This window comes from Mauremys reevesii, linkage group 1 (assembly GCF_016161935.1).
Source record: "Mauremys reevesii isolate NIE-2019 linkage group 1, ASM1616193v1, whole genome shotgun sequence".
Taxonomy (NCBI): Eukaryota; Metazoa; Chordata; order Testudines; family Geoemydidae; genus Mauremys; species Mauremys reevesii.
This window is the reverse complement of record NC_052623.1, coordinates 240,590,908-240,613,779: the sequence shown is the minus strand read 5'-3', so window position 1 is coordinate 240,613,779 and position 22,872 is coordinate 240,590,908. Positions and strand designations below refer to the sequence as shown.

The 22,872-nt window shown below is 40.6% G+C and overlaps 2 protein-coding genes across 8 annotated transcripts in view; one reads left to right on the top strand and one right to left on the bottom strand.

Moving 5' to 3' along the window:
- Positions 1-695: 695 nt before the first annotated feature.
- On the bottom strand, positions 696-22,445 carry SPX (spexin hormone). The gene is made up of 6 exons (XM_039542885.1): positions 22,362-22,445; positions 7,820-7,900; positions 7,631-7,688; positions 6,158-6,220; positions 5,169-5,291; positions 696-1,514 (listed from the first exon to the last, which is right to left on the bottom strand). The coding sequence occupies exons 2-6, from the start codon at positions 7,871-7,873 to the stop codon at positions 1,456-1,458; spliced, it is 357 nt and encodes a 118-aa protein (XP_039398819.1). The 5' UTR covers positions 7,874-7,900; positions 22,362-22,445; the 3' UTR covers positions 696-1,455.
- LOC120407247 (inositol 1,4,5-triphosphate receptor associated 2-like) overlaps positions 16,780-22,872 on the top strand; it is a 65,188-nt gene continuing 59,095 nt past the window's right edge. For 3 of the 7 annotated variants that reach the window (XM_039542778.1, XM_039542792.1, XM_039542763.1), the window contains exons 1-5: positions 17,251-17,268; positions 18,379-18,471; positions 20,338-20,953; positions 21,449-21,559; positions 22,438-22,618. In XM_039542778.1, coding sequence (XP_039398712.1) covers positions 17,266-17,268; positions 18,379-18,471; positions 20,338-20,953; positions 21,449-21,559; positions 22,438-22,618 — 1,004 coding nt within the window. In that variant the 5' untranslated portion in view covers positions 17,251-17,265. The other 4 variants (XM_039542781.1, XM_039542789.1, XM_039542787.1 and 1 more) reach the window with 4 other exon arrangements.

Genomic DNA, 22,872 nt, shown 5'->3' with positions numbered 1-22,872 from the left:
TTCTCCAGGGTACAGTACAACCCCAGTTCGTGCCAAACAGTAATTTAGAAACACCTGAGGCATTCAGATTAGACTTCATGCAAAGTCCTTTGAAGTAAATAAAAAGATTCACATTGACTTCATTTGGGCTATAGCTGAAGCCCATACGTGGGATTTTGAATGAATGGAGTGATCTAGCACACCCTGCCCCTGGGTGATTTAACTCTGTTTCAAAAACCAGGATTTGTTCCTGGTTCATCTAATAATTTCCCCCCAAACTGATTAAAAATGTAACTAATTACCAGAAGTATCTATCAATGCATCAAAAAAATTAATTCCTCCATTATTTCAGCTGTCTTGTTTTGGGCAAGTGGGAAACAACATTGCATTGATTGTAAATTAGTGGCATTAATCAGTTTTGACATCACGAGACAGATCACAGGCAAATGGTTTTGAAAAAAATAAAAAGAAACATCATTGCAGGGACACACGTATCCGGTGGCTATTCTTTAATTACAGAACTCCAGAAGACTTTCTGGTAATTATCATATAACTACATAGCAATGTGAAACATGTCCATATCAGTGTGGAATAGCAATTAGCCAATTCAAGTGTAATTCCCATATTGCAGCTCAGAAAGCAAATAAGTACATAAATCAATTGCATAAAATTTGTGTAATTACATATACTTTTGTGCAAATTTTCTTATTGCCATGTGTGGCTAGATTCACTGCTGGCACAACACAACAAACTTCAACTGATAACAGTGGTGAATTTATCCCATGATCATTAGGAAGGCTCCCAATCCTGGTAAAAATTACACATGTGCATATCTTTATACACTGTGAGTAGTTTGATTGGATTACTCACAGTACATAAAAGATAAGCATATATTTTAATTTTGCAGGATTAAGGCCTAGATAGGTAGCCTGTTGATTGTTCGCTACAGAATGAAATATCTCCAGCAGAAATCACCTGCTTTGCTGCCCCATATACTAGATGCACTCTAATATTTCATTGATTTAACTGGAACACCAATAGACTGCAAGAGCCCTGCAGGTGGATTTCAGGACCAGCAATGTGGTGGTTAAAGAGTCAACTGCTGTCATAGGTTAAAAAGTGTTTACATGCAGAGTTGGCTGGAATATGGTGAAAGTTTTTCCATGAGAAGATTTTGGAAAAATTATTAAAAACAATTCAATATCAGTATGATGTTTGGGTCCTGTAAGTTAAGATGTTCCAGTGGTTTTTAAATTTTGGGTGGCACGCAATGTGGTTTAAGATAGGAAATCAAATTTAAAATAGTTTCCGTAGCTGAACAATATCCTTTAATCAATTTGCATTCAAAATGCAAAAATGAGTCCAAGCTTTATTCCTTCAGAACACAGGTGGAGTCAGATGAATCAGAATGTTTTGCTTACATAGACCATGGGTTCAAGGGAGATGAATGGGCATGTTGATGCAACTTGAAATCTTTCACCAGTTTAATAGATTGTCTGTTAAGTATCCAGGGTGATCATTGGTTTCTTCTTCCACTGAAAGACAATAAAGACAAGATATGAGGGGGGGCGGTAATGAGCTGCATGAAAAGAAAAGTCTTAAAACACAGGCAGTTCAGCTGCTAAAATGATAGAGAAACCTGAGACATAACCCTATTATATGTAACTACCTGGGAAAAGCTGGGAGTTTCATGATGTATGTAGTAAAGATTATGTTTTCTGTGTTACTGGACTTTTAAATACATGAAGTTTGCCTGCTTGTTAGAAGCCAGGGCTATATATTATGTCAGGATGGAGGATCTTAAAGACAATGAAAGAGACGACATTTCTAGGAAGGCGACAGCAGTGTATCTGTTCTTTCGTTGGGCGTTCTCCTTAATCTTTAATCAAAATAAAAATCATCTAAGTTGAAAATGTATGCCTGAGCCTATGGACTCTGACTCTTTCATCCCCTAGCACACTAAAAGATCATGTTTTTCTGTACGGGGTTTTCATAAAAGCTGTAACCAGACTCGTCACACTAGAGTTAAATGATAAATCAGAACAATCAGAAGAGTCAGTTTGGGGGTACAGAGGAGGGGAAAATACATGTTTTCTGTTGAGATTTGGGTTATTTAGCAGTAGAGGGGAAGGCTCTCACGCCAATAGTAGATTGAAAAATGGGGGGGGGGGAAAAGCTGCATAAAATTCTGAAATTTCTAAGTATTTCCATTTCACAGGTTTCAGAATTTGACCTATTTTTCATTTTCTTGAAATTCTTTCCTTAAAGTTGTTTTCTTATCCAAATGAAAACAAAAGTCTGTAAAGTTTATGATATAAATGGCAATGAAAAAATTATAGTGAAAAAGTCAATTGGTTGTTTTTGTGGGAAGATTTTTTTGTGTGAAAAACTTAGCGCTGATAGCAAGATTATGAAGGACAGGAAGACGAATGAGCTAGATGAGAAGCGGGAGCATGGAGAGGAATATAAAGAAACCAGGGGCCAGATCCTCAACTTGTAAAATGTCAGAACTAAACAGCGATTCTCAAACTGGGGGTTGGGACCCCTCAGGGGGTTGCGAGGCCATTGCATGGGGAGTCGTGAGCTGTCAACCTCCACCCCAAACCCTGCTTGCCTCCAGCATTTATAATGGTGTTAAATATATTAAAAAGGGTGTTTAATTTATTAGGGGGGGTCACGCTCAGAGGCTTGTGATGTGAAAGGGGTCACCAGTACAAAAGTTTGAGACCCACTGAGCTAAAGATCTGGCCCAGGGTCTGTATGGTGGAGTAGTGTAAGTTCATGGAAGATCTAAGATCAAGTAATTTTGAACTGGCTCTTGAAATGAAGGGGAAGCTTTGGGGGGATGAGAGGTTAAATGGTTACATAAGCACTGTATCTTGACAGCTACATTTCTGTACCAATCTTTTGTGCCACTAGAGCCATGTTCAAGTATGTTGACCACCACAATTAAATCCAAGTTGGGTGACATTCACCTTTGCGCAAAGGGCCAACAGAAAACTTACACACCACTTAAGTCCCACTTTTTATTTTGAGGGCTTAAATGATTAATAGGTTTTGTACTTGCCCTCTACAAGGGAGTGAACTGGACTATAAGAGTCACCTTCCTTTCTGATTTCTTTGCAATGAAGAAAAGTGCTTAGGGCTCAATTCTATAGGGGGCGGAGCGCTCTGGCCTTAGACTAGCACAACACGTATGTATGTGCTTATCTTTAAGGAAGTCCTGTTGACCTGTTTAGGCTATTGATGGTTTAATTAAGCACATTCTTAAGCACTTTGCTGGATTACAAGCAAAGCGCTCAGCACCTTGGAGGATCAAGCCCTTACTAAAGACAAGGAACTGGTGAGTTGTGGCAATTAACATTTCCAGCCACACATGCTTAATCAGGTCTGTCGTATCCCCTATTTTCTGGTTACAAGGCTGACACTGGTTGCTTTTTCCTTGTGAGCAATAACGAACTAGAAAATACAGCTAACTTTCTTTGACAGGGCTTGAACATTATGTGGTTTACTTCTGTCATGATTAACACACAAGGCCAAATTCACTAAGTTAAGCAGGTCCACCTTCAGCCTGCACACTGTGTACAAGATACTATGTTTAATATTCGAGGGGTAGCCGTGTTAGTCTGGTTCTGTAAAAGCAGCAGAAGAAGTATTACATTAACAGACTAACAGCAGCATTGCAGCATGAGCTTTAAGAATGTGTTGCAAAACGTCTGTTAGTCTATAAGGTGCCACAGGATTCTTTGCTATGTTTAATATTAAGAGCTTTCACTCGATTCTGCCATTTTTTGCTCAGGCAAAACTCCCAACTTAAAAAGTCAAGGAGGGTTTTGCCTGAGGCAGAATGGAAGAACTGAACACTTTTCTTAATATCAAGCTCAGCATATTGGGAGTTTTGCCAGAAAAGGACAGGACTGGGCCCAGTACAAGTGAATACATATAGCGTGAGATTCTGTGCTGGGCTTGTTTTTACTATGTAAAGAAGATGTGTTCTTAACTCATGTTAGCTAACCCGAGGCAAAATTCCAGTGAAGACAAGACAGTTTGTAGTGTTCAAATGAGTTAGCAGGTTGAGTTAGAGGCTATGGGAGAGTATAGGGTTTACCTTGACTCAGGGCTACCCAGAGGATTAAGGGGGCCTGGGGCAAAGAAATTTCGGGGGCCCCATCTATAAAAAAAAGTTGAAATACTATAGAATACTATATTCTTGTGGGGGCCCCTGTGGGGCCCAGGGCCTGGGGCAAATTGCCCCACTTGCCCCCCCCCCCCCTCTGGGCAGCCCTGCCTTGACTTGCTAACACATGTAAAAACTACAGACTGCCTTGTCTCACTAAGGTTTTCCCTCGGGTTAGCTAACTCGAGTTAAGAACACACCTTTTTTTTCATAGTGAAGGCAAGGCCTCAGAGGCAGAGCATAGAATTCACTGCCCACGAGAAGGCTAAGGGGACTTTAAACCTCCTTGGTGCCTTCCCAATCCCAGGCTGTTCCTGGGACTGGCAAAACCCCCAGCATAATTTACACAGCTCTGGGTGCCTGTCTAAGTTACCACAGCCTCCTGGGGCTACCTATGGACCACAGTGCTGCTTGGTATCATCACAGCTCTGCGTCCTGCAGCCCCACCTCCTGCCCCAGCCTTGCCCTCAACATACCCCCGGCGCCAGGGCTATCATGGGTCCTTGGGAGGCAGCTTTAGAGCTGTCATCCACAGTGCCTGTGGTGTGGCTTTTGGGGCTTTTTTACATCAGTCCAACCCTTTTACCCGGTGTAAAGGAGCCAGAGCCAGGGGTACAGATCTCACCCATGAACTGTACTCTGCAGAAACAGGAACCCAAAAGAGAAGTTTGCTATTGCAAAGTCAAAGTCACTATAAACAGTCCCTAGACCCCAAACAAATAAGTGTCAAGATAACAAGAAGTGAGTCCAGAATTATGGTGGCTAAATTAACCAACGGAAATGAGAAAAGCAAACAGCAAAGCAGGGTAAGCCAACATTTATCCTTCCATCCGTTCTCAGATATATGTCCCAATCTCTCTTACTGTAACTTCTAATACAATATGCTTGAAGGCATAGTTTGTGCTTGCAATCAGTCAAATGAGATCTTCTCAGATTTATTTTGAAGAATTAATAAATGGAGTATTCATAAACCCCTTAGAAGCTCAGAGAGTAAAATAAATGATGCATTTACCTTCTTGTGCTTTCCGTAAAGAGTTAAGAAATAGTTCTGCAGCCTCCGACAGAGATATAGGATTTGTATTTTGGCTGCGTGTTTCTGGAGAGACAAAGCCAACACACTTTCTCAGATCTAAACCTATACCAATGAAGCACAGTTAGCCAATGTGTGTCTGCAAAATTTCTGCATTTCACATTCTGCCCTTGCTTTTTTTTTTAATCTTTACAACTTGAGAACAAAAGGGACACTTTTAAAAAATATATATTTTTGTAGGCTGTTTCAGTCACTGTCTATACAATTCTCTGCCTGAAAATAGCCCATTAAATTGCTAAGAGAAAACAACCTCATAACCTACTTAAAGAAAAGGAAACAAATGTAATTCTTCCTAAAGCCCCCTTACAGAGTGAAAGGTACATTCTCTTTTTGCATACATTCATTATCTAATTGTAAGGTTCAGTTTGCACCATAAATATAGTCTAAATTAATGTTTTCTTTACCGTCATAGTTTGACATGTTACACTAATCAAGAACATACCTTTATTTTATTTTATTTTTTGCCAACAGAGATAGAAAGTTAAGGGGACTGCTTGTTCTCTCGCTTATACAAAGTAAATCAGAAATAATTTCATGTAAGATGATGCATTTAAACTGGCGTTAGTGAGAGGAGACTCAGGCTGTTAGTCTTTCCAATGAGATTTTTGAAATGATTGAACTATTCAACTCTTAATATTCGCTGTTCCTTTGAATTTGATTCTAACAAAATAAAACATTAAACAGTAGATTCCCTCCATTTAATTTTTTTCCATTGAATTACCTCTTCCTCCCATGAGAGGATGTTTTGTTTAGTGTTAAACTGAAGCTTTCTGCATTTCTTATGCACCTGCTGTTCACATCCACCTGATCAGTTATGATGCACATCATTTTTGGGAGGGAGGGAAGGTTATGGAGATGGAATAATATAATAGTTTTTCCCTTTTAAAAAAAACATTTCCAGATGAGCTTACCTAGCTGCAATCTGTCATAGAGGTCCTTCCTCTGGCTCTCATCTGAGATGAATCGACGTCCCTCTAATAAATCATTGGGAAGGGGGTGAAAACAAAACACCATACCTATGTGAACCATAACTAGAGGTCCCTAAAATAGTAATTTCAAATTGTTTTACAATAATGTTTACGCAACCATACAAACATTCTAGTGATATATAGCTCCATCTGCCTGAGATCCGTTGATTTCAGCGCAATCTAAATCATAGAACAGAATGTTTTAGCTGAGCTACATTCTGTTCCAAAGGGCTGATGATTTTCAGCCTTTTCCACTGTTTTATTAACTTTCTGTAGGAGTTGTGAGTGAAATTTACCAGCTTCTTCCTTCACCTGCCTTTTCTGCTCTACCTCCCTGACACACTATAAATCAACTGCTTTTAAAGGAACATTGTCATTTTTTTAAAAGAAAATATGTGATACTGCAAACAAATTACTCTGAATGTGTCAGTAATAGTAATAAACAGATTAGTAAAATTACAACACATTATTAAAAATAACAGTTTGTTTTTAAACCAGAGGCCAAATTCTCTGCTGGCATAAATGGAGGCAGCTTTCTTGACTTTGGTGAATTTTCTCCAATTTGCATGAGCAAATATTTTGGCCCTTAATATTTTTTTTAATTATTTACGCTTTTTGCATTTCTATGAGTGTAGACTATGAAATTGATTTCTCTTTTTTTTTTGGTCTGTAGGAAGGTTTACTGTTAGGTTCTCGTTGTATTGTTTGGATGGCAAACACAATCCTAAATGTTTATTTTGTTTAAAAAAAAAAAAAGCTGTTTACACTGGATTGTTTAAAATAATGGTAAAATTTCCACTGGATCTTAGGTTTTTTTCTTTAAACCACAAAATCTCAATTTGGATCCAAATTTGATTATTAAACACTATCCCTTTAATGCTGGACTAACAAAAATAGATTAATTTACACAACACACTACCAAGAAATAGGTAACAGTGACATTCCATCCGCCATAGCTGATGTCTCTTATGGTATGAATTTCCAGCACAAGCCAAAAGGTTTGCATTAGAAAATTCTGCTGCCCTGTTGTTTGTGGAGATGCTTTAATAAAGCACAGGAAAGAACAAGGAATAATTAAATATATCAAATGTATGTTACGTCTTTTAAAAATCAGTTTCAGAGGGGAAAGTTATTTTTTCCAGCAGATTTAACGACCAACCCGTAATTACATTCCTTTTGGACACATTTAAGCATTTTTTTGTTCCAAAATTACGATTGTTTTTCTTTACAAAAAACAATAGCAATGTTTTTAAGGTAATCAACACATCCCTATGATCCTCTGAGCTTCCATCTCCACTCCCCTGTCCTGCTATTTAACACCTCTCAGTTTTCTGCTTGTGTTGAACAAAGCATATAAAGAGTAATCCATTGGTAGAGAAGTTACATTCCTTAAAGCTGAAATAGCTTGGGACTTACGTGCACCCTTTAAATAGAGCATAGCCTGAGGAGTCCAGTTTCTTCTTTGGAAGTGACCCTTCACACCAAAGGAGAGAAAAGTGACCTGTTATCACAGCCCTGTCACTAACAACAAGCACCACCACTTTGCCAACAACCACCTGTGAGAGTTATTAATGCATGTATATTCATTCAGATAAAGCACTTTACCTGAGGAGCACTCCAGGAGTAAGAGATGAAAGAAGCTGCAAGGAACAGGGCCATGGCAGAAGCTGTCAGTCTACGCAATCCCTGCACAGGACAAGCAACCGTAAAGACATGAGAAATTGCATCCTCTCTGCTCAGGCATCCTCTCTGCTCAACTTCATCTTCGGATGTTATTCCAGGCCCCCTTTGCGTCTAAAGCCCTTCTCTTCCACTGATTACATCATCTCAGCCAAGCCACATCAAATTTAAGGAGAGGTTGGATATTAATATCAGACCCTGTGCATTTCACATATGGATGTAAATTATCATTGACATGAGAACTTTGTGTGCTTTTTTTTACAAATATGCAAGGTCCTCAGACACTGTGGTGATGGACATGGTCTATAAACCCAGACAGAGAGAGAAATTAGATTATATATATCACCAGTTTTCACTAAACCCTGGATGATAATGAGATGATAGGCAAATATTTCTATATTCCAATGTAGGGGACTTGGCATTTCAAAAACAGTAAGGCAGATCACTGCTTTCTCGGTAAGTAAATGTTGTTAAACTTGGTGTGAGATTTACATCAACCAGGATATTGATTGATCATACAAATGTTATTGTAAACACATATTAAAATCTTGGGTTTTGCACACTGGCCCAGCACTTGCAAATGAATATACCGAACACAAATCCTATGTAAAGCAAGCTGAATCTCTAGTTTGTATACACAAAGCAAGCCTTGTTTTTCATGCATTAATGCATGTGACAAGTAAGTGATAGCATACAGCTATTATGATTCACAGATGTTTATTTGATCCTGTCTGTTTTAGAAGTCTTTGTGCTATTAATGGTTTAATCTGGGTTTACAGTACATTGAAAATCACTATAACATTTTTACTTGTTTTCTAACTTAAAAAAACCAAAACCCTGTTGTTCCTAAAATAATACACACAACTAAAACTGTAGGAGAAACTACTATTTACCAAAATGTTTCCAAGTATCAAAAGCTTCTGACTTACCTTCATACTTAGTTCCCCTGTAAATCAGTAGTCTTGGATAGGGTGAGCTAGGATTGTGTGTTAAAAGAGATTTGATCTGGTTGCAGTTTAGGGGTCCCTTTTTAAGTCTTCTGAGTGAAAATCCCCACCCCTTTACAGCAAAGTGGAGGAGTCTAAAGGGACCTCTTGTCAGCCCTGGCGATGAAGAAGTAGAAGGTCTGATGCCTCCTCAGGGGGACGTGCAGACTTGCAGAGAGTCAGGGAAATGATTGAAGGGTGGACCCCACAGACATGGAGATTCACCCTGTTAGCCAGGCGACTTTCTGAATACATCAATATCACCGCCAAAACTTCTCCCACAAGCTTCCCAGTAAAACCTCACTGTCATGAAGAACGATCAATAACCGCAGCCAGCAGCAAATATTAATAAGGATAACAAGCTCTTGCTTTGGGTAACCCGTCTATTGTGTATCAGGTTGGATTTGACTGCGGCGACTAAAAAGCGACCCTGCCGAAAAGTTGGCAAATTATTCTCAAGATTCACAATCTGCCAAGGCGTGAGAAAAGAGAGACTGAAAAAAGGCAGCATGTCCAGTGTAGCCAGTTTTAATGCTGGCTAACATAATAGGAATAAGTCTCTTGTTCTTTTTTTCTGTCGCGCTTTTGCCTATTGTTTTGTTACAGCCAAGCAAAACCAAAAGGATAAGCAGAATTTTTAAACCATTAAGCTTTACTCCCTTTGCAGTCTTGACAGTCACAACTCCATGGAGGGGTTGGAGTAAAAGCCCAGTTCATGGAATAGACCTTCCTTGAGCAATTAGAGCAACAGAACAACCCAGACAACCATGAAAGAATGGGAATCTAAAGAATTATGTGTCAGACCCTGATATTAAGGGTCCTTTTATAAATGATTAATAGATGTTACAAGCACATTAAATACATGACAGGTGTGTGTTACAGGTTACTATATGTGGGTTATAGCCCACGAAAGCTTATGCCCAAATAAATTTGTTAGTCTCTAAAGTGCCACAAGGATTCTTCGTTGTTTTTACTGATACAGACTAACACGGCTTCCACTCTGAAACCTATAAGGACACTAGTAGATGCAATAGAATGATATAAGTCATGGTTATAAGCATCTTTTTGGCCTTTTGGAGTCTAAAGCAATCTATAATATTTAAGGAAACATTTGTCAAAAGATCTATTCATCATTTATCAACCCTGTATAAACAATGTATAAATATACCCTTTATATAAAGAGTGACTACATCAGATACTGGTCACTCTCAAGGACAAGATACTGAACTGGATGGACCACTGGTTAGATCTAGTCTGGCAATTCCTGTCCCTCTAGGGAAGGGGGTAAATATTCATACTTTCTAATCCCAGCTTCAACACTAACTGCCTGCGTGCCAAGTGTCTTCACTTTGGGGCCTACATGTCCACATCTGTAAAATGGGAGCAATACTTCCCCAATAGGGGTCTCGTGAAGGGAATGGCCAGAGAGCCAAGTGAGCAGGTGAGCAATAGAAGAGGCAAGAATAATAGTAAAATAGTGCTGTTCTCACGGATAGGGTTGTCACTGTGCATATTTATTAGGTGACCGGGCCTGCAGCCAAAGCAAAAAGAGTCTTCCTAGCTTATGATAAATGTGTGCTCATGTGGAGACACGAGTGGGCAATGTGCAGATGGGTTTTGTTAAGGTCCATACCTTTGCTGACTTTGGGGCTTCTTTGGCCAAGGGCTACCTATGCCAGTACTATGCCAGATGCTGGGCAAGGTTGGGTAACAATGGTACAGAGTTGGAGTCCTAGTTGCATTGTGGGTGCAAGAAATAAGGGGGCAGCTTAGGTTATGTCTTCACACAACCAAAGTGATAGTGGTGGCACTGCAACAGCAGTCTATGTATCCAGATACATAGGATAAGATACAAAGGATAAGTCACGATGCACTCTTACCTGGCAGAAGGGATTCTACTTGCATCTTCTACAAGTTGAAGTTTCCAGTGTTTGTCAACATCTTCTTGTCCATGACAAAAAAGGGACATTCTTCTGGATGTTCAAGCCCTGGCCTCAAAGAGGGGCTTTCTGGGTTGCATATCATTTAACAATTACAGACACAGAAACGCTAAAGCTAGGCAGTAGCCATTCACTTTTGTGGCGTAAAAGTGGCTCGGTACAGTCTTTGCTTCCATTTATACTGCAGAGACAAAATTAAAATTCTGCAATAGTGAGTGGAAAATTAAACCCACATCTACAGTATTTCACCTGTGGATACAGCCAGCCAAACTGTGAAGATTTTATAAAACAGATGTAGGAACAACGAAGATTGTTGGTATGAAAAGCTGAGCCTGATTTTCCCCTCACTCACACTGGTATAATCTGGAGTAACTCACACCAGTGTAAAACTGATGTACAAAGGGAGACAAGCTGAATGTTCATTGTTGTTGTTGTTGTTGCTATATCATCATCAAAACATATGACTACTGAGCATTTTTAGTCTCAACGTACTTAACTAACACCGAGTCTTTAAATTTCACAAAACCGCTGTGATGTAAGGAATATTATAATCCTCACTTTACATATGAGGAAGTGAGACACAATGAGACTTAGGGTAAAATTTTCAAAAGTGCCTAAGCAATGTAGGCACCTAGGTACCATTCACTTTCAATGGATCTTACAATCCTAAGTTATTAGGACTTTTGAAAATTTTATCTCAAATGACTTGCCTAAGGTCATACAAGAAGTCTGTGAGCAGAACTGGGAATTGACCACCAGGACTCCTAAATCCTAGTTTAGTGCTTTAACCTAAAGACCATCTTTCCTCCCTTTATAGCATCTTTCATGCCACGATGCTTCACATAGTATAGATTTATACTGTCCACAGAAATGCAGCCACTTCTGCAGTGATATATGGCATATGTTTAACAGCACACAGTAACACTAAATCAGGGTTTCTCAAACAGGGGTCGCCGCTTGTGTAAGGAAAGTCCCTGGTGGGCCAGGCCGGTGTGTTTACCTGCCCCATCCACAGGTCTGGCCGATCGCGGCTCTCACTGGCCGTGGATCACTGCTTCCAGCAGCCCCCATTGGCCCAGAGCAGCGATCCGCAGCCAGTGGGAGCTGCAATGGGATGGACCTGCAGACGGGGCAGGTAAGCACACTGGCCCGGCCCGCAAGGGGCTTTCCCTACACAAGCAGTGACCCCTGTTTGAGAAACCCTGTGCTAAATAATATTTTAGGATGGGAAACATGCAACAATATGCATGCACTCAGGGTGCTTACATACATAATTTAGGCACATACAGATGTGTATGTGAAAATACATGCACATATCTTTGAAAAATAAAATATTCTGTAATTGGGTTATGGCGCATAACACTTTAAAATGATACGTGTCTTTTCTTTTTGTTTTGACAGCCCAGGTTGATGAGTTCCACATCAAATGCTTGACATCAATCCTGCCATTTCTTAGCAGATTCACATCAATGAGTAAGTGGCTTTGGCAAGTAATCAATACTCTAAGTGGTGGAGAGAAGCTCTCTGTGGCAGCAAGACCCCCCTCATTAGAAGAAGCATAACATATGCTTATTCTGAAAGACGTTCAAAAGGTCATTGACCTGCCTACCGTGACATTGTAAATGATGAAACCCAAGACTCTGTGACTGAGCTTGAGTTCTGAGATACTTGGAGGAACACATCTGTGAGTGACTGTTAACCACCAGGTTCTGAGCCACGCGGCCAAATTTAGGGCATGATACATCACTTATTGCTGTGACCATGGTCTATTGTGCTGACCAGTATTGTCCCATTGTTTCCTTGTGCTTCCTGGTCTGTTTGTAAACAGTCTCAGAGGCCATCTTTTTAGTCTGTGTTTATGCAGTGACTAGCACAATGGGGTTCTGGTACATGACTGGGGCTCCTAGGTGCTAGAGTTATACAAATAAATAATAATCTTCACTCTATACCATATTTTCCGTATACATGCGGTGTCGCCAACTCTTACGATTTTATCACTAGTCTCATGACATTTTTGAGGTTTTTTTTAAAGCCCCAGCTCTTGTGTGATGTTATTATGTGAGAATCTCAGCTTCCATTCTTTTAAAATAAGTTCGTTTTGAGCCCTCCTGGCTGGGGAGAAAAGCGTGAAAATTTGCAGGGCGCCCCCTGGTTCAGAAACTCAGAGCTTAAGAAAAGCACCCGAAAATGTGTCATTTTAAAAACAATCTCATGATTTTTGAGTAAATCTCACATTTCTGGAGGCCTGACTTGGGATTTTTTGACTGTTTGAGGTATGAGTGCCTGATTCCAAGTCCAGTGCTTAAGCTACAAGACAATCCTTCCCTTTGTCCAGAGGGTTTTCTGAAAGGGGCTGAGGTACATCCTGGAGGTACAAGTATAGCATAAGCAGCAGCACTGCAAGCTTCAGAAAAGCCAGTATGCAACTTGATATTGCTTATGTAAAGGGAGGTATTGCTTATGCAGGGAGGTAATAGTCCCTTTGTTTAGGGCACTAGTGTGAAATATTGCGATATGCCTAGGGTACAATAATTCCTTGTAGTAAAATAAATTTTAGTAAAATTTAGTAAAATTTTAAGCCAAATATCAGGAAAATCTCTCTGCAAGAAGTAGAATGCTACAAAAAGTTAGTTTCAAGAAGTTGCAAGTTGGAAAAGGGCAGCTGACCACCAAATACTAAGAAATATATAAGTGCTTCTGTGGTATTCGTTGGCTCAGAATAAACTCTTTAAAGCAGGAATGATAAAGGATTGCATGTAACATCACAGAACACACACTAGAGAAGATACGCTTCTGCAATGACAGAAATACCTAAGGCCAAGGAGTCATTTGACCTTTGCTTCCACCCCCATGAACCTGGCAGAAAAGATTTTTGTCTTTGTCAAGAAACTACCTGGATGGATACTGACCATGCTAAATGTTACTCACGCAGCCAGCCCTTCTTGGCTGAGTAGTCCATTTGTCACACAATCTCACCCATGGAGCCAGACAAGAAATGCTGTCAAATGGCTTGATGCCGACATTTGATTGCAAACAGTGGATTAAACTGGGACTGGGGCAAATGGCACAGACATCTCAATCTCACTGAAGGGCTGAGGGATAATGGGACAGTTGGGTATTGTTATTGTATCTTGAAAAGGCTAACCAAAGTTCTTGTTGAACAATATCAATTCAGAGAGGTCCACAAAACATACAGCCATGGGGTACAATTTAGCTTTGTGTTTGACTCCCATCCTGCAGGCTACAGGATTTCTACCAAAACAGAAGCTTTTTTGTACCTTCCAAGCGGTAACTAGTATTAAAAATTTTCAATTTGAAACAGAAGTGGGGTGCTGTTAAGGTTGTTGAGGTAGAAGCCATATGTCTTGTTTAGTCCGGTAAGAGTCTACCCCTAAGAAATGTACTGGACAACCAGATGTTTAGATAAATAAAACTCATTTTAATGCCTAGTCGTTTTGTTCCCCAAGTGTTTTCCTTTACTTCCTTCAGAAGGAAACAAACAAAATAGTTCAACTAGTCCTAAAACAGTTCCACTAGTCCTCCCACAGTGCATGGTAAAATCTTCCAGAGTGCCCTAATTCTGGGATCTGAGCTGGTGTTTGTGGGAGAGGTAGCCAGCATGAAACTACCATTTCCCGTCAATCCCCTCCCCTCTGAGCTTTGATCCTCCAGGGGGACATGCAGGTATAGCCCCTTTCCCTGGCCAGTAGGGGTAGAAGGCAGACATTTTTTGAGGAAAAACTCTGACCTAGGAAGTAAGCTCACTCTAGGGAAACAGTGGCCACGTGGAAACTGGAAGCAGCAGGGAAGCCGAATGGTGGGAAGGCTGCTAGGGAACAGTGTGCAGAACAGGCTGCAACAGAAGCTGGAGAACCATGTGTGATAAGGTTGTGACTGGTGGATATTGTAACTGGGTCAGGTCTGTGAAGAACCTGTAAAGAGGCAGCAGAGACCGAGCAGAGAGCCCCTGCACAGGGGCCCCGGTGAGACACCCCGCTATTGATCCTGGCTTCAACACCTTCTGGCTGCTATTTGGCTTTAGCAGAAACTGTACCAAAAAGGCATCCAGGTACTAGGCCAGAGGGGCCCTAAAACTCTAGTGGATTGCTTACCCCCCAGGGTCCAGATAGGAACTGCTGTTATAATTCCTTAAATTGCAACTGGTTAAGCCGCTGTACCTTCCCCTTTCTGCCAGCCCATGTAAAATACCTTGTCATTTAGCTACATATCAGACATTATTAGAACCCACCAGGCCTCGTGCCAATAGGGCCTAACATCAGAAGGGCCGTCCATGCTTGCCTCCAAGTTGCAGTACACTTGACGCACTACTCGTACCTTCGAGGTTTGGGGTACCGTAGCACAGAGCAGCTGTAACAACGACACTGGTCACACCCCAGTTGGTGAATTTGGCTGGAAAGGTTAGGGTGCAGATGCCAGAGGACTACTTGGTGGGTCAAAATAAGCAATTCTGATAACAAAAGCATTCTCCTGAGCCCTGAGAGGGGACATAGACAGGGCAGTCTAACTTCATGCCTTAAGCCTATTCTGGGGGTGGCCAAGGCTTACTGGATCAACCATTTTGAATGAGCTGTTGTAATAAATGTTGGAATAAATGGCAGGGCCCAGGAGTTGTTTGAAGGACTGACACATGGTACCCATCCAAGGGCAATATGTAGGGTTACCACCTTTGAAATGCAGGCTTGGGTTGTGGGGCTGTTTCACTGATGCATAGGCTTCTGGGCTTGGGCTGGTCACCTAAGCTCTGGGGTCCTCCCACTCTGCAGGGTCCTACAGCCTGGACCCCAAACAGTACCCAGAAGTCTACACAGAATGAAACAGCCCCACAGCTGAGTCCCACGAGCCAGAGTCAACTAGCATGGGCCAGCTGTAAGTGTCTAGTTGTTGTGGAGACATACCCAGAGTTTCTGCCTCCTCCCCCTACTGGCGATGGCCCCTGCCCAGGGCCAGAGGAGCCTGGCACCCCTGACGGGCAGTAGAGGGCAAAGTGCAGCCACCGGGTGGCGGGCAAGGAGAGGCTCCCAGGATGGCTGGAGAGCTCACAACCGTTCCTGCTCTCAGCTGCCGCAGATCCCTCACAATCCAGGGCTGTCAGACCCCCTGGAGTATTAGCTACACAGGCCCCCCCAGGACCAGGACTTGGCAGTGCTTCTCTGTTTCCATCTGGACAACTCCATGCTAATAGGGGGCTGCAGTGCCTATTGCAGCTGCACAGGGCCTCAGGGAAAAAAAGGTTGGGAACCCCCTGTAATAAAGCACTCCCTTTCAGCTTAGTCGTAGTGTAAACACCTGAAATGCCATACCATTCATATTAGGTTATGCTTGTGCATTTAGTGCTCACAAAAGGTACTGGCTGAACAACCCTGCTGACTGAAACCTTCTGCCCACAGAGCAGCTATGGTGCGGAAAGCAGCAGAGCAAACGTCCCCCATGCTGTCTAACCAATGTCCTTCAACCTTTGCCTCAGAGGGACCATCTCAAAATGCAAGAGGATTTCTTGAGCAGTCTCCAGCCTCATTCAAACTGCCAACAAGAGTCACCTGGTTGAAAGGTGAAAACTATGGGGTGAGTTGTGCAGATCTCAAATTATACACTCTGCCCAAGTTCCTTACAGCTGCAGGAACCAGAATGACTCCTGGGTGGAACCAGAAATGTCCCATTATCAGAGGATCACATTTTGTTCTTTTCATCATTGTTTCAAAGCTAAGGGCTGCCTAAGGCAGTAAAATGCTGTAGGAAAGAGTGAGAAGGTCAAATGGATTCATTTAGCACCTGGAAGTAAAGCAAGAGCCACAGAGTGGGAAATTGATACATGGTACAAACCTAATCAAACTTATTAACCACTGAGAGTGAACTGCAGACAGTAGCAGGTGTGTGTTTGAAACTGATTTCTATCAAATGGATTTGCTGTATTTAGCCATTTAAATGTATTGCTAGAAAACAACCATAATCATCCCACTTAGCCTTTATTAGTAGGATAGTTAAAATGGATTCTGTTGCCCTGCTCAGGTTTTAAAAGAAGCAGAGTAGAATTTTTCCTTCCCTTTGTATGTAATAGTAAGTAGGAGCTATTCAAAAGGGTTTCTATGAGGACTGTTCTGAAATGAGAGTTAAACAGGACATTGTCAAGATTAGGATGGTCACATCCCTTTACTTCTGGTTTGATTTTATCTGCTTGCAAATTCAATATTCTTAATGGGTGATTAAGTATAACTAATGTTTTTAATCTTGTCTCCTTACAAAAGAGTGTATTGTCAATATTTGACAACAAGGGCAATCATGGCATGAAGATGGAAAGATTTGTTTGTAGCATCTAAAAACTTCTTGTTAAAACAATAGGAAAATGCAGGTTCCTGTCTCTTGAGTAAACATCTTGAAATCAAGTATATATTCAAGAGCTGTATTTGTATTACTTTTCATCAAAACCATGGTAGCTTTATGTTTTTTGAAATATTCTGCTAAAAGGTTGCATATCAGCTAGTGTAAAAAATACTAAATATATTAATCAGTCTTAGAAAAATAACTTTTTGGGGGGGTGTTTCAAACTGGTTTAGTCAAGGGGGGGGGAAGTGCCCCCAAGATGTTTTAACTCATGTCTTGGCTGTCATGGCTATGTATCACTCTGAAACAGTTTGGGCTTAAAATGTGGTGTTGCTTTTAAGGCTAAAGAATTGTTTATATGTATGCAGTAAATTCTGAACCATTTAATGGTAGTGGAAAATAACCCTTCAGTTGCTTATTATTTCCGCACTAAAATATCTGCTGCTATAGCAAAAATGGAATAGTTTGTCTTCTGAATGTGTCACCTGTTGGTAATAAGATCTATTTCAATATGCTGTAAAGCAGCTTTTGGGTGTCACTAAATTGAAGTGCGTAAAGCTAGCTAGTGGCAGCCCTGGACAAGACATACATTTAATAGGATTCCTGCCTCTTATCTTTGGATAAAATTGCTCAACATTATATAGTTGTTGTAACTCTTAAGACAACAGCCATTTTAAATACTCAAAAATAGGGTAACAAGTAAAGAATGACTTTCAATGGCAGTTGACACCAAACCTGTTCAGGCTTCCTTGAAAATTTTGCATTTTGAGATGGTCCTTCTAAGGCAAGGATTGAGGCAGATTGGTTGGGCAGCACAGAGGAAGTTGCTCTGCTGCTTTCCACACCATAGATGTTCTGTGGGTAGACAGCTTCAGTCTGTGGGGTTATTAAGCCAGTACCTTTAAGCCTAAATACTTATGATCATAGGTGCTGGAGCTGGGGGGGCTGGCTTGAAGTGATTTCTACCCTATCCAGGTTTTACAGTTTGGTTCAATGGCTCTCAGCACCCCCACTATACAAATTGTTCCTGTACCTCTCTCTTCGATGCTGGAAAACTTCACCCTAAACATAACCTTTTATAATAGGTTTACCCTAAACTTTTCAAACAGCTTCAATATTCTAACACCCTGGGTTGACTTATGAAACAGTGGATCTGTTTATTTACTTTAAACTTGTCTGAATTGCTATCGCTTACACTAATGATCTTTAATTCTTGGAGGCAAATGGAATTTTGCAACCAATAAGAGAAACCTGCAGGTGTTGTGCAAGGATACCATTATGGCTTCTGAGAAGGCATTGGAAGAGAGTCTGGGTATGTGTAGGCTTCAAGCTGAGGATATGATTCCCAGCTCAAGCAAACATACTAGCACTAGCTCGGATTGAGTTATCATGCTAAAAATAGAGTGTAGCCATGTTGCTGTGGCGGGGAAGGGGACGGGGGAAGGGTTGCTGCTTGGACTATACACCTAGTATCTTCTTATGGATACATGCTTGTCACAGCTGGTCCCACCTGTCACCATGGCTAGGTGCTATTTTTTTTAGCATGCTAGCTTGATCAGAGCTAGCACAGGTATGTCTCCTCAAGCTGGAATTTAAACCTCCACCTATAGCCAGAGAAGAAATAGTAACTGCCCAAAGAAGGGCACATTAGGCTGTCTACACTAGTCTTCATTAACACAAGTTTCCTGCTGTTGCTACCATAGTCTCATTGACGTTGATGGGAGTTCTAACAAACAGGACTCTGGCCACTGCTGGTATTGGTCATCCAAGCCTGCTCAGGCCTAAATAGTTTAATGATAAAAACACAGTTGGTGGCTGATGCCTTGTCCGCACTCTTATTTCTACTGGAGCTACCACTGGAGAATTGCTGGAGGTGGTGGGGAGAGATGCTAGGGTAGACAAGACCATAGTGGCGTACGTGAGTTTTCCTATAAAGAGAAGCTGGGAAGATTGGGACTGCTTTGTATGGAGAAGAGAGAATACCAATAAATAGACTAGTTAATGATATAAAGAAGTCCAATCTGATGCTCAAATTGGAGCCACCTTTTTAGCCCATGCAAAGCCCAGTGTCCCCTTATTTGGTTAGACTAGGAATGAAAAGGACAAGTCTTAATTTTCACTTTCTCAACAAAGAAGTGTGTGTGTGTGGGGGGGGGGTTGTTTTGTTTGTAAACAATCTTTCTCTTGACAATAACACTGAAAACAAATCAATATAAAGATCTACAAACTGATCACTAGAATTTTTTTACAAAAAAATAGCTGTGCTTATTTCCTTTATGCAGGAGAAGACTAGGAGGGAAGGATCTCCGGTTCCCCCAAACATAACTTTTATGTAAAATTAGTCCCTTTTAAATGTGGAGTCCTTTCAAAGAAGCCTCTTACCAACCTCTTCAAAATCTTTAAGCTAGCTCAGTGCACAGTAATGTAGCAATTGTGGTGGTGTCTGTGAGTGGGCAGTTTGTTTGGTTGGCCCAGTAAAATGCTAATCCTGGGCCCCTCTTTAATTTCACGTAGTACCAGAACAACGTGGCTTTGAACACTGGCAAACTTAAAACTAAGTGTTTTGTGAAAACACCCCATTTAAAATTCATGGAACTTGGTGTTGCAGGCTGATATTAAGAACTTGCTATAAATACCAGTTCAGGAAGTCAAAAGACTAGTACAACTGCAGTTGTTTTGCCTGTAATTGTCAGATATGCTACTGGATGAAAGCAGAAGTCAAATATGTTTAGAGAGTATAAAAGGTAGTTTATGTAAATTCCTGGATAACTGTTCTTCCTTTTAGTGCCTTGGCCTTGTGTTTATATGGAAAGTGCAAATGTGTAAATAAAACCACTCTAATGAAAGATCAAAACTTTAATAAGACTTCAATTTGTGGAAATAAAATCCCAGAAAAAATGCTAGTTTATTTTTAAAACCATAACGTTAGTCAAACTTCTTTAAATCTTGCTTTTAAAAAGGGGGATTTATTTATTTTCCTTTTTCCCCTCTAACCAGCTTGAGTTCTTTAATTATTTTCAAGTTAGATGAATTAAGACTTGCAAGAAAATACTCAAATGTTATCCAAGAGTTTTCAGACCACCACTATCTCCTGTTTTGTATAGACTGCCTATTAGACTGCTGCAAAGAATGTTTAAATCAATATTTCTGACTTTTTTGTGTTCACTCTCTCATTCAGATACTTTTCAAACAGAAATCAGTGATGTCTTCTGAAAATGTAACTAACAAACGTCATCATAACCCAGTGGACAGCATTTGCCGAAAGATCAAGACTATCCAGATGATGGACCAAGTCCCTAATCCTGCTTTACAGATCCCAAAGTTTCAGTCTAGGAATTTTGACAGCCCACAGACTAACATCAAGAAAAACTTAGAGGAGATATTGAAGAAAAGAACATTTAAAAGTCATGAGGCTACTGGGCCGTATTTACTAAGCCCCGGTAGTGATAATATTTTCTCTCCATGTCCGCAGGCCACAGGCCACAGACGATGCAAGTCTGACTTCCCCACTGGCAATGCAACCTATTCAATTGGTAAAAATAAAGAGAAGACCAGAAAGTCATGGCTACCAATGTGCCAAGTTGAGAGTTCTCCACCCCTTCTCAAAAGCGAAGAGGCTAACATCCGTATGGGTCAACTATCTGCAGTTTCCAATGTCAAATGTAAAGACTTGACTTGTAAGGATAACTACCTTACATCAAGTCCAAACTTGCCTTTCTTAACAACAGTCCAAAAGGCAGAATGTTTTGCATTCCAATCTCCAGTGGTGAAGAGACTGTCTTTGAGTGAAAGAGGTAAACAATTCCAATAAACACTTAAAGTATCCAGCTTTCTTTTCATCAACTCTAAACATTAGGTTGCCTAATGATGGCTGTCTCAAATGGTTGAACTTAATTCTTTAAAAAGACCTGAAACACCACACTGAGGGGGCATTTGGTCTAAGGAAGCCTACCAATCCCTTTTTTCCCTTTATAAAGACCTAGTCTAGAATCTTCTACTTCCATACACTCCGTCCATATATATAAAGTCTCTAGCATAGCCATATTTAGTTTCCAAGCCGGCAAATTATAATGTGTGGGAAGACTCTGTTGACTTCAATGGGTCTCTGCACAAGTGCAGGGGTTTGCCTTGGCCCTTGTGTTAGCTGCATGATCAAAGGCTTGCTGTTTAGGTTACAACACCACTGGGAATGTCATGTAAATTTATGCTGTTAAAAACTAAAATTTAGTTGAAGTAGGTCATGGTAACTATGAGAATTAGATGGAGTATAATGTATTTATCCCCCATAGGATGGAGACTGTCATGGGCGAATAATGCTGACAACACCTATGATGTGAGCTTGATCTGTGAAGAAGACTTGTTGACCACTATCTTCTGTGCATGTGACACAGAACGCAGAGGTGTCTTAACTCCCCCCCTCCCCACCACCATTTACTCTGTTTTTTGCTCAATTAATTTCAAGCTTTAGGTCTTACTAGAAAATATAATCTGTTTGGTACATATAGAGAGAGGATGGTCTCCTGGCTAAATCGTTTGCAGATCTGGTACTCTCCTGGCATTCCCACAAAAAAACAGGGATGGCACAGCTAGTCACCTTGTGTGTGTGTCTCTCTCTCTCTCTCTCTTTCCTATCTGTAAAACAAGGATGAGTGCCTACTTGGGGGCAAAAAATGTTTGTAAAACACTTTGAGATCCTCTGAAAGGTGTCCTAGAAATGCAAATTATAACCAGGTCAGTGAAGTAATAGGATTTTTTTCTTAAATCTCAGCTTGCCTTCTTGTCATTGTACAAAAAAGTATAAGTAGCTCTAAGTACAATGTTTGTGGGGAAAATCTTCATTTTGATTAAAATAAATACATCAAAATTTCAAGGGGGGGGGTAACTTGCCATTTTCCCGCTAGCTCTTGATATAATTGCCTAACAGAATAAAAGACTAACTTTCATCTAAGTGCTTTCCTTTTTAAAGGAGGCAGTGTTGGTGTTAGTGGGTTAAAATCCCACCTCATTATTGTCTAGAGAAATATTGCTGTGGGGGCAGGGTTTCACCTCAGAAATCTTTCCTTTTTTTTAAGCTCTGAAATTCTTAATCCTAAATTTTCTCCTGGCTTCTGCCTCTCCGTGTCACACTAGAATTTTTCTAGCCAGTAGCTGGTCTAGAGCACCACAAGTCACTTGGGTATGCTATGAATGTATTCAAATCACCTTATTACAGTGTATTGCCAATATAAAGTTGTCTTGACTTTTAAAATCTGGTACAAAGACTGATTATATTTTTAAGGAAAAGTAGCTGTTTCCAAGATAGTTGATTATCTGAGACATACGACTAGCCGGGGGTCAGAAGACAGTGGTCTTGAAGAGCTGTGCAACATGCTTGATCCTGATAAAAGGGACATCTCGATGGACCTGGAAACATACCATGCTATCATGAAAGAGTGGATCGACGACTGTAAAAGAAAATGGTAACAGTGTATCTTTTTGTCTTCTAATCTCACAAAATGTCTTCTATAAAGACAAGACAGTAAGAATAACTTGTCTGGTTTGCCGTGTTAATAAGCTGGGCATACATTAGCATCTGGGAATCGCACAACTGATAGTGACCACAGGGTGGCTTTTCACCACACATCTTCCTACATAGTGTGTTTAAAAAAAAAAAAAAAGTCAGTAAGAAATTAAAGGTCACAGTATATCTTAAGGAGTGGGAATATATTATCAG

Coding starts and splice junctions, on each gene's coding strand:
- SPX (XM_039542885.1), bottom strand. CDS start 7,873: ATGGCCCTGTTCCTTGCAGCTTCTTTCATCTCTTACTCCTGGAGTGCT. Junction 7,689..7,819: donor ACTCCTGGAGTGCTCCTCAG/GTAAAGTGCTTT, acceptor TTTGGTGTGAAG/GGTCACTTCCAAAGAAGAAA. Junction 1,515..5,168: donor TTTACGGAAAGCACAAGAAG/GTAAATGCATCA, acceptor ATTGTCTTTCAG/TGGAAGAAGAAACCAATGAT.